Source organism: Brachyhypopomus gauderio, chromosome 13 (genome assembly GCF_052324685.1).
Source record: "Brachyhypopomus gauderio isolate BG-103 chromosome 13, BGAUD_0.2, whole genome shotgun sequence".
Taxonomy (NCBI): domain Eukaryota; kingdom Metazoa; phylum Chordata; class Actinopteri; order Gymnotiformes; family Hypopomidae; genus Brachyhypopomus; species Brachyhypopomus gauderio.
Window position 1 is genome coordinate 22,675,487 of NC_135223.1, and position 17,036 is coordinate 22,692,522.

Genomic DNA, 17,036 nt, shown 5'->3' on the forward strand with positions numbered 1-17,036 from the left:
TCACCATTTGTCGACATCAATGGGAATTTTAGATTCCAGGACTATTATGTTATGTTACTTAAATAAGCAATGGAAAAAATATATATACATCAACAAAATAATCTAAGGCTGATTGCAATCGCTGAACAGTGTCAGGCATTTCCCGAGATGGTCCAGGAAGAGGAACTGGGATTTGACGTTGTTCAATCATGGTACCACTGGGGAGGCGAAGGGAAGAAAGTGCCAGTGACCAGAATAATATACGCGTTTTGCGTCTAGCAAATACAGGTAACTTAACTTGCGGTTTTAATGCTGAGATGCGGTTTTTGTGCTTTTCGCTGTTGTCTGTATCATGGAGCGGTATGTTTTCACCAGCGCTGATCAGTTGAAGCTAGCTTGAACCCAGTCACCCTGATGTGTGAGTCGCCTGGCTGGTTTCGTTTTGAACGTTTTCGTGCGTTATATTAATAATTCGACACGGCGTTTCGTGAACATTGGGTCACTCCGCGGAAATCTTACATTCGTGTTCAAATGTTGAGTGAAATCGTAATTGTGTAGCTGCCGGTTCGTAGACTACTTTCATTTTAGCTGGATGGCTAAAGCTCGGTACACACTTGTCAAAACAAGAGAGCTAAACCTCCTCGGCTAATTCCGCTTCAGAGTTAGCCTGCTAGCTAGTTAGCCAGCCGGCTACTTTGCTAAGTGTGCTATCGTTTAGCTTCTTGTGGAGGCACAATTTAAAAACGGCTAGCTGTGTAGCTTAGCTACTTGGTTGAGTTTTATTTGTTTTTTAACCGTATCGCTGACAGACTGTCATCGAGTTAATGTGGATGTGGCACAAATTTTAAAAATCAGGATTTTTGTTGGGAGTTTTTTTTGTACGTTGTAGAATGACGGCAATGTCAAACGTAACGCTCGCTAGCTATGCTAGGTCGCGAGCTATGCTAGGTCGCGAGCTACGCTAGTTTAGCTATGCGGTCTTGCTAGCAGATTGTTGTGCTAACCTTTTTGTTTTTACCCATTTAGTATTTGCTTAATAAAGTAACGTGCCACAATGTGCCAAGCAGCATCGTTTTAACTTCATCTTAAACAGTTGGCGACTGCTGCGGTTGCGTTTGTCGGTCCAGATGTGGTACAGATGGCTACAGCTAGTTACACGGACGGTCCGGTGGGTCCCGCGGTTGTCAAAACGAGCGTGGAAAGTTCTGGAAAGTGCTCGACTTGTCCCCGCTGGCGTGACAACTCTCCAGGATGTCTCATACTGACACAACCACTCAATTAAATGAAGTGTTCGTTGATTATTTAGGGAGAGAGTTTCCTTACCCAAAGTTCTGCTTAAAAATTAGCAGTTCAGTCCGTTAATTTTGTTATTAAATGGAGTATGAAACTCTCACATGTTTATAGTTGGACAGTGTTTAGTTGGCTGACCGGTGTAACAGTAACATGGCAGCAATATCCAAGGTGTCCCTGAACTGGTTTCCTATTTCGCTGACATCTTTTGCCATTTGTTTTGGAACAGGTAATTACTCATCAGTGTCGGTAGCCTAAAATGGCCTGTCTCCTTGTTCCAATATCTTGTAACTTTAATAAGTGCTTTATTCGTTTTCGTTCAAATTTCGTTCAAATTTTTTGAGTCTTTGAAAATAAGCGCAAATACTCAAGACAGTACAGGTTACAAGTATTGACTCTCCCTGACAAAATCATTGAAGTGTATTCTATCCATGTAGCTATATATCCATTCATCCAATTGTTTTGAAAGGAATGCCTGACACTTGCCAAAATAGCCATAAACAGCCATAAACTTTTTTTGTTTGTTTGTTTGTTTTGTTTTTTAAAGGAATTACAAGTACGTGGATAGACACATAGGACTGTGGCCTTGTCGAGATCATGGGTGAGAATGGCCCTCTCACAGACACAGCCATGTTCTTTGAGGATGATGAAGAGGAGGTTGACAGACTGGGCAGAGAGGAGGATGACGAAGACAAAATGGCTGATTCTGACAAGGAGGATGGCCTAATGCCCGAAACCTCTTCTTCCTCAGGAAGAGTATATGATCGCACCACGGTACTTATTGAACAGGACCCTATCCATCTGGATGAAGAGGAAGATGATGACGGCCACTGTGGGACAGATGATGATGGTGTGGCGTTCCTGGCTGATGGGGATGAGGAGGGGTCCCTGGCCTTTATGGCTGACCCGGACAGCATGTCCCAGGGCTATGTGCATCACACCATCTCACCTGACCAGATCCAGTTCATCATCAACCCAGGGTCCACCCCCATGCCTCGAAACATTGAAGGAGCCACTCTTACTCTACACTCGGAGTGCCCGGAGACCAAGCAGAGAGAGGTAAGGTCTTCATCTTTCCTCATTTGACTCTTGGTATGCTCACCGCAGCATTTGGAATTCTTTGGCGCTTTTCATTTAGGGATTCCCCCAATATTCTGTGATGGTCTGTTAGATAACATAAAGAGGAAGCTCAGGGTGAACATCATCCCCTCGAGGCCCCTGCTTCCACATGGTTGCATGTGACTATTATCCTGACATTTCTCACAGCTGGTGCTGCAACCATTGATTTTGAGTCAGCTATAATCCAAAGCACCAAGATCACCACTCTTTCTAGCCATTTTCTTATGATATCCAGGAGTATATCAACTTTGCAAAGATAGCAGTTTGGTGTGCTAAATCATTGTTCAACTTCATCTTACTTAATGTTGACACAGCCCTGTTCGTTACATGTTTAAATAGACCCATGTTTAAGGCATAGTGTAAAAAAACAAAACAAAATTCTTACATTATTAGTATACTTGATGTCTAGTCTACTTTGGTGTAAGGGATTTTGGTGGAGAACACAAGTTATACCCACCTGTTTGGGTAATAGGAGGGGCAAAGGAACACCCATCTTGTACCGTTTCATTTTAGCTTGTTCTGCCTAGTCAAGACATTTCTATAAAGTACTCGGGATTTTTGTTGAGGCAATGTAAGCCTTTTCCAACGGTTTGTTCTTTTTGTGGAAAGCAGGTATTTCTGTTGTCCCTAGAGTAATTTTTTGGGATAAACCTTTGTATTTATTTATGCACTACTATTCCTCTCTTACAATGTGTTTTAGTATAATACAGAACTGTTTTTGAATTAAAAATTGGTAGTGATGCCAAAAAGAGTTTTTAAAAAGCAAACTGAGGTTAATATTGTGTTATATAGGAGCAGTTAACAATCCTGAAGTGATCATGATATTTAAACAAAAGCCTTTAGGAATTTGTAGGGAAAACCTTTATCTACAGTGGTTATGAAGGGCAACACAAAGGTGCATTTTAGAAACTACCGAAACAAATGTACAAACTGCAAATCAGACAGAAAAGGTGGGCACAGTACACAAGAAGTGCTTGTTGCTGAACTTTGTGTAAATCAGACTAGTGGAGTTTGTGGCAGGCAGTAAAGCTAGACCATGTTTTGTCCATTTTAACTCCCAACAAGTGATTATTTCTGTAGTCTACTGGTAAAAGTGTTATACACTTTGTAAACTTGTTTGTTTGTAATTTTGTTTCCGAAAACGTAAATTTGTCTTGCCCTTCTCAGTCACTTTATTAATCTTGCTTAAAACAGTGAGATTGAGAAGAGAGTGGGCTTGGTATAAAATTTGCCCCAGTGGCAGGACACTGCCCCCTCCTCTCTGCTGTGCTCCAGCCTTCAAAGCGCCGACCCACACAGGAGGCTGCTGGACGCTCTGTAAAATGTCAACATTGCTACTCAACAAACAAGCATAAATAAATACTTAATAATTAAAATATATTAGCCATTAAAAATAATCTGCAGTGATATCTGTTTGGTAATAGAGATAGCACATTTATTTCAGTGCTCGGATGTTTGTCTCGATTAGTGAGAAATAAGCAGTATACTTATGTGAACATTTAGCTGTGAGAACACAGGTATGCCAAACTGATAGCCTTGGCATTGGATACTGGTAAAATGAGAAGTATGCTATGAAATCATACTGTACATGTGATTTACCTATTTAATTTGCTTATTTTGAAAATCAAACATGGCAGTTTGTAATCTTTTCAAGCAGTGGCTGACGCAATCAATAACCAGTTAAATACCATTTATATATAAATAGCATTGGCTTATTTAAATATTGGCATCAGCTTTGGCATCGGTATAATTAGCATCAGTGTTTAAAATCCAAATGGGTTGACTACTACTTCTGGGTCCCATAATTCTCCCCAGCAAGGAAAAGCCACTGTGGTGTTGGTCCTTGTTTTATCTTGGGTTCTAATTTCTTGTTTTTCATTTGCTCTTCTTCAGTTGTTGTGTTCTGTTTGACATTGCTTGTCTTTGCTGTGTAGGATGTTGTTAGCAAACATGGGTGAGACAGGACATTGTTTTATACAAGTGATCAGAGCAATGTTTGGGAGCAGATTAAAATCTAAAAATAACCCAGAGGCTGCACAAATGCATGGCATACTGTAGACTCCAGTCCACCATGGCTGTTTAAGGTTGTGTTGTTGTTGTTGTTGTTGTTGTTTTGCCCTTTTACCATTCCCATCTCTGGAACACCAGAATATTATATCATGTACATATATCATATAAAAAATTATTAAATATCATTTCCAAGTGCCGCTAAATCTGTTCTTGTAATGAATAATCCGCCTGCAAATTTATACATTGTGTAATAGAAAATTTATATTTTATCTTTCCAGTTTCATAGTTATTTTCTATTGTTAAAGATGGTAGTATTGATATAATGTAATTAGTATAAATATTTATTACCAAGAGTTTTCCATAAGGATAGTGATGCTGGAATGTTGCACCCCAAGAGCAAAAAAATGTATTGGCAACTTGTTTCCAGATCTAGTGGCCATACCAAAGTGCAGGGAAGCAGTTGTCTGTGCTGTCGGTCTGAAATTGTGTACACATAACTGTTAATAAACCCCATTTTCAGAATATTATGCTGTTATGTGTTTTCTGTGAATGATCGTTTGCTGACTGTACTGTGATTTTGTGTGTTTAGTCATGATGAATTTATTTCTGCAGATTTGTTTCCAAAGCATTGTGATGGTATTGATCCTTTTCCCATTTACTAATCCCACTTACAAGTTATATCATCAGAGAAAAAAAATATATATACACTTTAGATATTGATTCTTCTCTGTGCTGCATTTCTAATTCTGGAAAAGTAATATTTTTTTATATTAATGAAAAGATTATCTAAATAATAGATTCCCATTTCCTTTACTTTGATAGATTTTTTTTCTCTGTGTGCTCTATTTTCTAACCAAGAATTGTGATCATTACCTTTCTGTATCCAGTGGTATAGATATTGAAGTTGGTGTGAAAGATATATTGTTCATTTGTCGTCTGTGTTTATTGCAGTGAGAGATGGCAAGGGAGAGAGAAATGTCTATATTTCAAGCCTAAAAGCTTTTATTGGGAGTTCAGGCATTCAGACAGTTCAATAGTGAGCAGATTCACTACTCAGTGGAGGTCTACCTACTGACAGGTGGACATGCAACTATAGTCAGTTAACCTGCCATGCACATATCATACTTCAGAATTGACTGTTATAAACATAACTACTAATATAAATAGCAGACAGAACGTGACTGTATGGGGGGAAAGGACCGGCCACATCAGAAACTCATTCCTGGCTGCTTTGTCAATCGCAGTGTTCTTAATGGCATTCTCCTGTCGTGCAGGTGAAGAGGTACCAGTGTACGTTTGAGGGCTGCACGCGCACCTACAGCACAGCCGGAAACCTGCGGACACACCAGAAAACGCACCGTGGTGAATACACCTTCGTGTGCAACCAGCAGGGCTGTGGAAAGGCCTTCCTCACGTCCTACAGCCTGAAGATTCACGTTCGAGTGCACACGAAAGAGAAGCCCTTTGAGTGTGACGTGCAGGGCTGTGAGAAGGCCTTCAACACGCTCTACAGGTAAGACTCGCTTCAGTAGCGCTGCCTGAGGACTCGCACCGCACCTGGTACTCTGTACCTCTGACAGCTGGCCATGTCTCGAATCAGAGAAGTGTGTTTTAGTTCTACACTTCAAAACACTTCACTGTCTGGTTCACCTAAAACATTGGCCTTAATTTAGATCATAGTTAGACCAGTACAAAGCAAAGAAAACAGTGGAATATATACCTGAGACATTTTAGTTTCATATTTTAGTGAGTGCTGCATAAAGTGGTCATTTTTTCCAACAAAGAAATCCCATTTTATCTGTATTTTACTTACCTAAAATTGTGTTAAAGATTTTATTAATAAGTTTCATTAAGCCTGCTTGGATATGTGTCTCTTGAGAAGAATGCAGCTCCTGACTGTTGGAATGCTCTTTGCTCAGGCTTAAAGCACATCAGCGGCTGCACACAGGAAAGACGTTTAACTGTGAATCAGAAGGATGCACCAAGTATTTTACCACTCTCAGTGACCTGAGGAAGCACATTCGTACTCACACGGGGGAGAAGCCATTTCGGTGAGTTTACACACTTTAGTACTATTTGGACGGAATTGGTTTCATAAAGAAACTGTACTCCAGAACTCTGTAAAGTCTAAGAACAGATTGCTATGCAATCTTGGTACAAGAGATACGATAAGAGATGTCTACTCAGGTGTCTACTTAGTTTATGCCTTTTTCTATCACACAAAAATACATAGCTGTCGCTGGTCACAGCTACATATGTTATTGCTGCATGAAATATTAAATGTATTAAATCCTGAGATCGCGGCGAGACGTGAGATGACTTGGTTTGATTTGAAGGAGGAGGTGATGAAAAACAGTAGCACCTGTGAAGAAAACAGAGAGAAAGTGTAATCCACAAATGCCGTTGCAGGTAGCTGAGAGTTTGATAGGGTTAAGGGATGTCTTGGGTCAAGCGCAGTGTGGTAAAACAGGCCTTGGGTCAGGTGAGTCCTGGAAGGCATTTAATAAGGCCACATCTACAGAAAGAAGACGAATGGTGACTAGTTTCACACGCAGGCAGGAACAGTATACATGGTGCACAGCAGCATTGCAAGGCAAACAAGGCCAGCGGTTTCACTGGGAAAGTGGAGAAAAGGAAAATGACCTTGCCAGATCTGTAGGTAATGGATGCAGGTTACATCAGGGTTTTGCTTGGCCTGCGCCCTCCTGCCAACCCCACATCATCATGGACAGTGGGCAGGTTATGTGCAGGGGGCAGCAGGCTGAAGCATATTTGATCAGTGTAAGGATAGTTTGTGTATCAGTATATGTATTTGATGGTAAAGGTGTTGTGGTGTTCATAATAAAGCAATTAAGTTTCTTCAGGAGGGACAGTGCAGTGAAGACTCTAAATGTAGGAAGATGGAGTGAAGCGCCAGATCTGAGATTTATTTGTGAATGTAGGCAAAACTCTACAGGTCTCTGAGAGCATTGTGTTAACCGTGCTGAGTCCAGACATGATATTATAGAATTCCATTTGAAGATGAAGCGGATTAATATTTTGAAAGGAAAAAGCTGAAGTATGCAGAGAGGACACCGGAGATGGGAGAGATGGGGGGGGGGGGGGGGGGGGGGGGGGTGGATTTGTAGCAAAGTCTTTTTCACTGCTTGTTCAGTTCAGCCTTAGAGGCCGTAAATGTGAGGGCAGCTGTGAAGTGATGAGAAGTAATAGTAGTAGATATCAGACTGGTTGGGGTAAAGCACCATAAAGGTGGGGTGAGCGAGACTGTCCTTATGTAAAGTGGTAGATTCAGATGGAACTGGAGGTATTAACAGAGCTGGCTTTAGTCACTGGGGAGGCCAGGATGGATCTGTTGGACTACAATTGATAGAATTGTTTGAATCCGTGAGGAACTGGCAACACTGAGCATGCATTAACAGTGCCAGCAGGGTATGGTAGGGCCTTAGGCACCGACAGGGCCATCGTGGACTTTACAGTTTGCGTTTGCCGGTGGTGTGGTGCTTAAGAGCTGTGGCTGAGTTTAAAAGTGAGCCCGGAAGGAGGTGGGGGATGCCAGATCTCACGGTTTACCCTTCTGGAGCAGTCGCTGGCCTGATTCAGGGGAGCAGAGACGAAGGGAGGTGCCTACCTGATGAGCCCTGAAGAGCTCGCTGTGTTGTGTTTGCTGGAGTGATGAGTAAGCAGGGCCCTATGTGAAGCTCTAATGGAGATAATAGGATATTTTACATCTTCTCTGTGTTATCTTAGGCTATTATGAATTAGGAGACTTGGGCCTAGATTTGATCTAATTTCAGTGCTTGTCTGTCATCCTACACATGTCTTTTATGCACATTTTAATGTTCAGTTAATAATTGGTTTATGAGTTTTTAGTTTGACTTGAGTTTGAACATTAGCAGGCAATATACATGTAGTAGAATCTACATAAAGCTACCAGACGTGTCCCTCCTCTGAAAGGTATATAACACAAACGAATGCTTCCTTGAACACTTTTATGCTTGAAAGAAAGCACAAAAACGTTTTATTTTCTACAGGATATGATGAAGTATTTCCTGACATGGCGATTTGAAATGACCTGGGGTTATTTCTGCTGGTCATATCGTAGTAGGAGTGTGCAGTCTATAACAGTGACAATAACAATGCAGATTCTGACAGGACTAAATTAGCAGAGGCCTCTGGTAATAATTGCCTACCAAGAACATATTTTGTAATATATGTAAACCCCCCCCCCCCCTTGTAAAACTAATCTAGTTTAAACAGGCCTTTGTGCATATAATGAAAACTCTTTCCAGTGACACTGCACTACTCATAACAATGTTTACATCATACATCATGATTTGTTCTTCCCAGCGTATTTTTCAAACATGCTGTCAAGTCAGTTAGAACACAAATATGAGTGTTGCAATGAAGGCTCGTGTCTGCAGCCAAATCTCAACCATGATGTTATTTATGATGACACATGACCTCAGTTGTTAATATTTGGAATCTTTTGTACAATTTCCTTCACACTCTCTTTCAGATTCTGACCAAATGGGTTAGTTTGGAGACCTTGTACTGTGCGAGTGATGTGTAGGGTTAGAACACGGCATGTTTAAAACGCTTCACGAACAGATTGTGAGTTCGGAATTAAATGTAAACATGTGCACACTTGTAGTTTAAGGTCAAATATCTTCTTCCTAGGCCAAACATGATCATGATAAAATGTATGGAGATACCGATGATGACATTTTTACTCAAGGATAGATTTAACATCTTATAGTATACTATATACTATAACAGCCTGCAGAAATAAATGTGACATCAGCCAGTCAGTGAATTGGTTTTGACTTTCACGTCAAAGTACATGATTTCCTGTCTTTTCACAAAGCATTGTTTGGGCTACCAATGCTGAGGAAAACGGAAAACTAGGGAAAAGGAGTGGAACCACTGGAAAGCAAAAGTGAAAGTGAACTTGCGATATCCTCCAAAGCTGAGGAGATTGTTGATACGTACCATATCATCACTTATATGGAAGTGCTTTGCTTATCTGAAAAGTGATGAAGCACTGATTAAGATGATCTGCAAAATATGTTTTTTTTTAATGACTCAAATCAAAAGCGAATGAAAAGGAGCAAGGATCTAACAAGCACGGTTTCAATGATGTAACGTGCAGGTGTAGTATAATGAATAGTATAATGGTTCTCTGTGATTACATTTTGCTAATTTTACACAGGTTTCTTTCAAACATGCGAGATGTGAAACCAGTGCATAATTAATATTAAAAGTTTAACGATGTCTAGTTTCCTTAGGTGTCATTAGCAGGATACTCCATGCTGGATGCATTATGAAATTATATATCATGATAACAGTATTGATCAGTATGGGGTGAAACATACTCATGATCATGTCCCCAGCATTACTTCCTACTGAGCCTTTCTGTGGAACACCAAGTCACCAAGCAACAAACCCACAGGACCCATAATACCACGTGTTATATCCAGTGTTGTAATGTGGGTTGAATGGTTTCACCGCCCTGCATTTAGCTTTGGTTCCAAAACAAACCGGTTTTCTCTGTTCTCTACTTTCCACATTGTTCTATCTTCTTTCTTCTCTATTTATGTCCAAGCTTACTATGAAGACTTTTGTGTATCGGTTCATTGCTAATGCTTATTATAAAAAATGTGTGACACAACAATGGGAATAATTGTCGTAATTTGTGAGGTTTTGCAGAGTACACATCTTTACATGTTGTACAATTGTTTTGATAGAGACTTGTAGCGTGTAAACAATCTGAATGAGCAGTGGAAATATGGGAATGAATATGACCACACTTGTGCAGTGCACTTTGTCTAATTTGCACTGTCGATATCTCTCTAGATGTGATCATAACGGCTGTGGTAAAGCTTTTGCTGCTAGTCACCACCTGAAAACACACGTGCGGACACACACTGGTAAGATCATTCTGACTTTCACAGAAAGAGGAAAGGCATCGTCACTCACCAGACAAGTTGATATTTTCTGTGTTTCACTATCACACTAGTCTGTCAAAATAATACGATCTAGCTAGATCATCACTGGCTCCGTGTAAAAAATAAAACCACTACGTAAATGAAAATGCCTCTTTTTGCTGTATGAAGATTCATGCTGGTGTGTATACAGCATACAACAGAAGTGAGTACAGCCCTGTGCAGTATCACCTAAAGGTAAAATTAGTAAAAAGTTGATTTTATTGTTGTAATTGAATTAGTAGGATATTTATGTAAAATTAAAAACAGTTTAGTTTTACTGTATTATAATACATGCCCAAGAGAAGGAACTCCAATACAATAAAAGTCAGTACACCTTTCATTACTGAGATGTAAATCATATTTCCTCCCCTCATTGTTTATTTTTGATAACTGATTCAATTCTCAACCTTGAGGATACCGGGGTTGCACAAGCATTTGGGGAGATGTTTTGCCATTCTTCATTTTTTGCAGCTGGTCTTTGGTGGGGTACTTTGTTGCTATACCTTTCGTTTTTAAATAGCCCAAGGGGATTCTGTTGGGTTCAAGGCAGCATACTCTGGGAGGAGACAGGTTTTGCTTTATTCTTTTTTTCTTTTTTTAAGAAGTTGTTTTGGGCAGTGAGAATATGGATTTTATTGTCATACTGAAATATTCTCCTTCTGCCAATCATCTGGTGTCTCGGAGTCATCAGGGCAGCCAGTATTTTGGTATAGCCACAGACATTCGTGGAACCATCTATAAATGTCATCTCCCCAGCTCCTTTGCATTCGTGCAGCCGCATATCACCCTACTCATCTCTCTGTGCCTCGCTGTCAGGAATCGGGCTTCACTGTCGAAGTCCTGGCCATGTTTACACCAAAAATATGCTGGACCCAATCTGAGCCAAGCAAATTATCTTGGTCTCATCTGACCAAAGACTGTGCTCCCAGTATTCATCGTGCATCTTTGCCGTGTTCATGTTTCATCCAAAGCGTATGCTTGCAGATTTGTGCTAATGAGCAAGCAAGAGATGTTTTTCTTCTTGGACACCATCCATAGAGGCCGTGTCCTGAGTACTGTCTGAGCTGTCACAGAAACTCTGATTCTCAATCATGGCCCCTTTGGTTTCTTTTGTACGTCCTGATTAATGCTGCAGCTGTTTTGATTCCTGTATCTTTTTCTTTTTTTTGGTGAAGTTTTACAGTCAGATTTTTCAGTGCATCTAGTAGTGGGTTTCCATGTGGAACCGTGATGACTTGCACCTAGACAGAGACCAGAGGCCCAAAGTTAAGGACGTTCTGTTGTTCATGGTCATTTATTAGCCATATTTGTGATTTAGGCGACTTGGAAATCACAGGTGTAGTCAGATTTGTTTCAGTTATCACAGATTTTCTAACTTGAGTGTCAGGTATATTCACTTATGTTGCATTATGTTTCTACCTTGGGTTTGACATTTAAAGTGATCTTGCACACAGGTGTACTCAGTTCTGCGTGTGTGCATATTTGGTCCCATCCCCCCACCCCATACAAGCTTTATTTTTTTTCCTTCCTAACTCTTCTGCAGGAGAGAAGCCCTTTTTCTGCCCTAGTGACGGATGTGAAAAGACATTCAGTTCACAGTACAGTCTGAAGAGTCACATTCGCGGCCATGATAAGGGTCCACCATACACAGTTCATCTCAACCATCCTCTCTCAGAGGTGGGTTATTTATTTCATTTTGGAAGACAAAATGCACATCAATGAAAAGAGGGGAAAAAACAGTAATTAATTGATACTTTTGTGTGTTTGACCAGAGGTGCCTGAATCTAGTACTAGAGGGCTGGGATATATTGGTGCTGTCCCTTCAAAGACCCACAGTAGCGATGCTGAAATACATGTTTAAAACATTCATATTATGCTTAACTAACTGGCAGCAAGATACCCATACCTGACAGTTTAATCAAAAGCAGATTAGTTATGACTGAATTGAGTTGGAGCAATATGGAACTAAGGGCTCAGAGACCCTGCAGAGGCAACTCAGTAGTGTGTGGGCTTCAGCTGGCAACATTCTGGTTACCACTGGCCTACCACTGCCTGAACATATTTGCATGGATACTGTGAATAAGTGCAGAGTAGAGGTTAGTAGAGTAGAGGTTACTGTTTTTGTTTCTGAATAGATTACACATATATAGACATAGCAAGCATATAGATCAATTTTGTTTTTAACTATTAACTATTTAGTATGTGTTATGTACAGTGTTTGTATTTCTCACTATTATCATCTTAATAGATGTTCTTTTGTTGGTAACCACAGGATGCAAATCACTCGTTGTGCCTCAGTGATTTGAGCCTCATTTCTACAGACTCTGAGCTCCGGGAGAATGTCAGCAATGTGAGTGCTTTCATGTCTGGGAACATTTTCTTTATATCACCGAATACCTAAAATCAACATGGCAAACTAACATTATTTGGGAACACAGTTTCATCTTAATTTCCTTCTCATTTCCTCCCCACAAACAGCTGTATAAATACATGCTCTATTTTAGGTGTTTAGCTAGTCTCAGTATTTCTTTAATAGTGCCAGAGTTAATGTGAATAAATAATACCACAGGAAGTGGAGGGTGGAAGCATGTGGACTTCTTATTAAAACCTAAAGTTCGTTTATTCACTGGCTCTGTGCAAGGTCAGAGCGGATTGAGTGGTTCCTCCTCCAGAACACCTCGTTACCGTCACTGTTTTTGTCCAGTATTGTGAATTTGGAATAGACAAACAACACTGCAACAAGCTCTGATTCAAATATGAATTTTATCATCTTAAAATATGGTTGTTCACTGTTTAAAGAAACCACTGCAAGGTCACAAGGTGCCATTTGACTTTGATGCAGTAACAACTAGAGTAATTTTCTTGCCACAGCAGTATGTGAAGCAGAAACATGGACCCCAAAATTATTTTGTTATTGTGCTTTTTACATAATTCACCATTTGTCATCAGTTCTTCATGTGTGTTTCTCACCTCACAATGTTCATGTTTCAGTCTCAGAACTTGGATCTGAATAACGTCACTCCAGTGAGGATATTTGAATTAATGTTCCAGAGCCCAGAAAATAGTGTCAGTCAAGATGAATCGAGTCCTCCAGGTAAGAACCCCGCCGTGGTCCTTAGGCTCAGGTTTCCTGTATGTGCCACACACGACCTCGCAATCTCACTTCGCTTCCCTGCACCTCCAGATAACTATGTGGAGACGTACGGCTTGGAGACCCCGACGCAGCCGGCCGTGAGCGACGCATCTGTTCTTCTCTCCTTCTCCCAGCTGCCTTCCTCCTCCTCTCCATCTAGTTGTCTCTCCACACCGGTCCAGGAGGCCTCCGCTCAGCCCGGCACGTGCGGTTCTCAAGCGGCCTCGGTCGCGAGCAGCTCCACGCCCACCCCTCCACAACCCAACCCCTTCCCGCCCGGTCTCCATAACTCACTGCAGGCGGCGGAAGTGCCTGCCCCTGCGTCCAGCGCTCCCCAACACTACACGCCGGTGCTGCCCCCAGCCCTGGCCGGCTCCCTGCCAGCCTCCGCCCCAACCGTAGTCTCCAACCCTGCCTCGGCCACAGCCATCACCACGGGGGCGGCAGTAACGCACGCAGTGCCTTTAGCAGCCAGCGCCGGCCTAGCGCCCACACCCACCATCACTATCGCCCCCACGCCGGGCCTCCTACAGCCCAGCCTCGTCATGGCTGACCAGAACCTGCAGTGGATTCTTAGCAGTGCTGCCAATGCACAGCACAGCTCCGAACAGCAGGTCAGTGCTCTAGAGTGGACACAGGTGTCAGTCACACAGTTCCTATCAATTCATGGTCCTACTTTTTTGAATGCATGTTTGAAATGTACTAAATGTAGTGCATAACCAAATTGGGGCATCATCAATAATTAAAGTGTAGTGGGGCAGTCTACCACTGGGACCCAGACTCACCTTGAGGTTAGAGCTGAATGATTCAGGGGAAAATCTCCATTGTTGATTTTTCTGACCTGGGTATAGTGTTCTATAATTAAAATCAGGTTTCATGGACCACGTAATATCAAACACCTACCGGGCATAATTCAAAATGTATTTTGCTACCAAATAAATATGAAATTATGCCATTTATGTAAGTTATGCTATTCTAGAAAGTACACATCTAGCATAAAGCTCTTGAAACTGAAAAATCACATTACAGTTGCATCTCTGAGTTTATATAAAGTTGGTGAACCATTGAGCCCCAGGTGAGATTTTGTTCTGCCTTGTTCCATATTGCGCTTCCCTACTAAGGGCCCTAAGGTGGAGAAGGTCTTCTTTACAACAGCTATACCTGTAGGCGGACATTCAGGTATGATCAAATGTGCAACTGTTATTGATTCTTGTGTTATGTTTGATCTTTGCCTTTATGACTTTCACCATACTTTGGTTTTATCAGTAATATAAAGACAAAAGAATGCTTCAGTGAGAGTAATTGCTGCTGTTTTTGTGATGGGTCTCTTGTGCCTTAGGGAACCCTGTGCAGCAAATAGGCCTTAGTGTCCCCGTCATCATCATCAAGCAGGAGGAGGCCTGCCAGTGTCAGTGTGCATGCAGAGACTCGGCTAAAGAAAGGAGCTCCGGCCTCAGTGCTGCCTCCTCACAGCAGGAGCCAAAAGACACTTCGATGCCTACTGCCCCGCCCCCGCCTCCGCCCCCTCCACCACCTCCTCCTCCTCCTCCTCCGCCCCCACCCCTGCAAGCTGTCTCGCAGTGCTGCGCTTCCAAAGGGAGCTCCACTCTTCTCCAGACGCAGACGCAGCCTAGGAACGCCTCTGCCTCGACTCAGACGTTCCACAGCGAGCCCGTGACTTCCAGCCCTCCCACGGACACCCTGGCCAGCGTCGACGTGGTGGACCTCCTCAGCCCAGAGACCACGGCCAACATAGAGGCTCTGCTAATGGTTGCTGATGACTTTTCCATGGGTGAAGGCAGCAGTAACGACAACACCTAGAGGAAATTAAGAAAGTACCTCTCCACCCCTGCCAAGTCACTTATCTCACTTTTGGATATTAACTGGCCCGGACATCTCTATTTCGTGTGAAGTTTTGATCCAATGCATAAAAGTCACATTGATTATTGTAAGAATATCTAGGATCAATTTAAGCAACAATTATATGGATGGGGCAGCCAGTCCTAGAGGCCTACTTACAAGTGAGCTAGTATTTTAGTCACAGTGCATAGAGTTGTTTCAGTATGTGCTTCAGGCAGCCTTACAAACAAGGAATCTCCCCTCTGACAACACAATTTGTTGTTCTGACTACTCGTCGTTTGTCTGAAGTTACTTTACCTTTTGCACTGTATTACATTAGATTTCCCAAGCTACCTTATGGTGTGCTAACGGTCTGTTCAGACCAGTGTAACAATCATATAACTAGGCAGTTAATGACTAATAGCACATCGCAAAGAGATTATAAGGATGAAGCAAGTGTCGACTGTAAAACCTGAAGAACAGACAACGGGCATCTATTAGCTTTTAAGAGAAAAGCAATATTGTTTATCTTAGATGAATAAAAACACTTTGAGCGAATCAAACTACTTGGTCTAGTTTGGAGTAGCACGGGCAGGTTTTAAAAGGTACAGGACAGGTACAGGACAGTGACCAGAGTCAAGAAATCAAAGCACTGAGGAGTACTGAACTAAACAAGATGATGTAAACCTTCAACAAACATAAGATTATTTTTTAGACCAACTACACTGAAATTCACAACTTGAAGTCTTCATATGTGAATGAATGTACTGCATGTCAGTGTAATTGGCATGTCCAGCACTTTGAGAGGAAAGCAAAGCCCTTTCAGTTATTGCAGTCATTTTTAGCCCACCACATACCATGAAATAGGGATGGTTTTTTTTTATATGTAATTTATTAGGAGAACTACAGTACCCAAAAAATGTGATTCTAAGGTAATCTTGAAGCAGTTTCTGTCAGCAGATGATGACAAATTGCTTGCCATTTAAAACATGTCTCATAGTTATGTTTGGTTTGTTGCCTGAAACTTTAGTATTTAATTTTTAAATGTTAATTTATTAAAATACTTCATTTGTCAGTAGATCAGTGCGGTGCATATTGTTCAAAAAGTAGCTCTTCATTTTCACACAACCTTTATGGACCAGAATATTTCTTTTGTCTTTACCTGCCTAATGTGTATTGCTTGTTTTGTTTCTTCTTCTTGCCTTTGGGTTGGTGGTCAGGCATGTTAATGGAGCTGGAGTTACCGATCCCTGTTCCCGCTTTGTTACGGAGTTGATTTCAGACGTTGTTTAGCCCGCCTTCCTTTATGTAAACCCATCTGACTATTATAGCCTGCTCAGGGATATAAGAAAATAATAGTAGGAACATGTCTCTGCTGTCCCTGACACTACATCAGAATGAACATCAGAACTGTAAGAGCTTGATCTGTTGTGTGTTATTTGTGCGCACATTAACAAGCCCAGGTTTAGGTGATCCAGAAAACAATTAGTTAACTTGCCTGCACCCATATGCCTCCCTGTTCACACACCACTGCTGTAAGGAGAGGTTGTAAGCAGCTGATTTTAATGTAAATATAATGTAGTACATTTGAAATTATAAATGTTTAAGCCTTTAGATTGTATTTGTATTTTTGTATAGAACTGGGGTGGGAGGGGCGTCACACTTTGGGTGTAAAATGGAGG

General features: G+C 41.5%; 1 protein-coding gene across 3 annotated transcripts; it reads left to right on the forward strand.

Annotated features, from left to right (window-relative positions):
- The first annotated feature begins 115 nt into the window (after nt 1–115).
- On the forward strand, nt 116–16,968 carry mtf1 (metal-regulatory transcription factor 1). Of its 3 annotated transcripts, none has more exons than XM_076971798.1 (11): nt 116–267; nt 1,817–2,328; nt 5,673–5,911; nt 6,318–6,449; nt 10,252–10,325; nt 11,926–12,059; nt 12,655–12,732; nt 13,374–13,470; nt 13,561–14,129; nt 14,637–14,694; nt 14,855–16,968. In XM_076971798.1, exons 2-11 carry the CDS (start codon nt 1,867–1,869, stop codon nt 15,334–15,336), a joined length of 2,325 nt encoding a protein of 774 aa, XP_076827913.1. In that variant the 5' UTR covers nt 116–267; nt 1,817–1,866; the 3' UTR covers nt 15,337–16,968. The 3 variants fall into 3 exon arrangements, with proteins under 3 accessions (XP_076827913.1, XP_076827915.1, XP_076827914.1); XM_076971800.1 differs by lacking the exon at nt 116–267 and adding an exon at nt 296–397; XM_076971799.1 differs by lacking the exon at nt 116–267 and adding an exon at nt 406–1,498.
- Nucleotides 16,969–17,036: the final 68 nt, after the last annotated feature.

Excerpts from the sequence above, each read along its gene's own strand:
- mtf1 (XM_076971798.1), top strand. The coding sequence starts at position 1,867 with ATGGGTGAGAATGGCCCTCTCACAGACACAGCCATGTTCTTTGAGGAT. Across the intron at positions 5,912-6,317 it reads GCCTTCAACACGCTCTACAG|GCTTAAAGCACATCAGCGGC; the intron begins GTAAGACTCGCT and ends CTCTTTGCTCAG. Across the intron at positions 13,471-13,560 it reads CAGTCAAGATGAATCGAGTC|CTCCAGATAACTATGTGGAG; the intron begins CTCCAGGTAAGA and ends GCTTCCCTGCAC.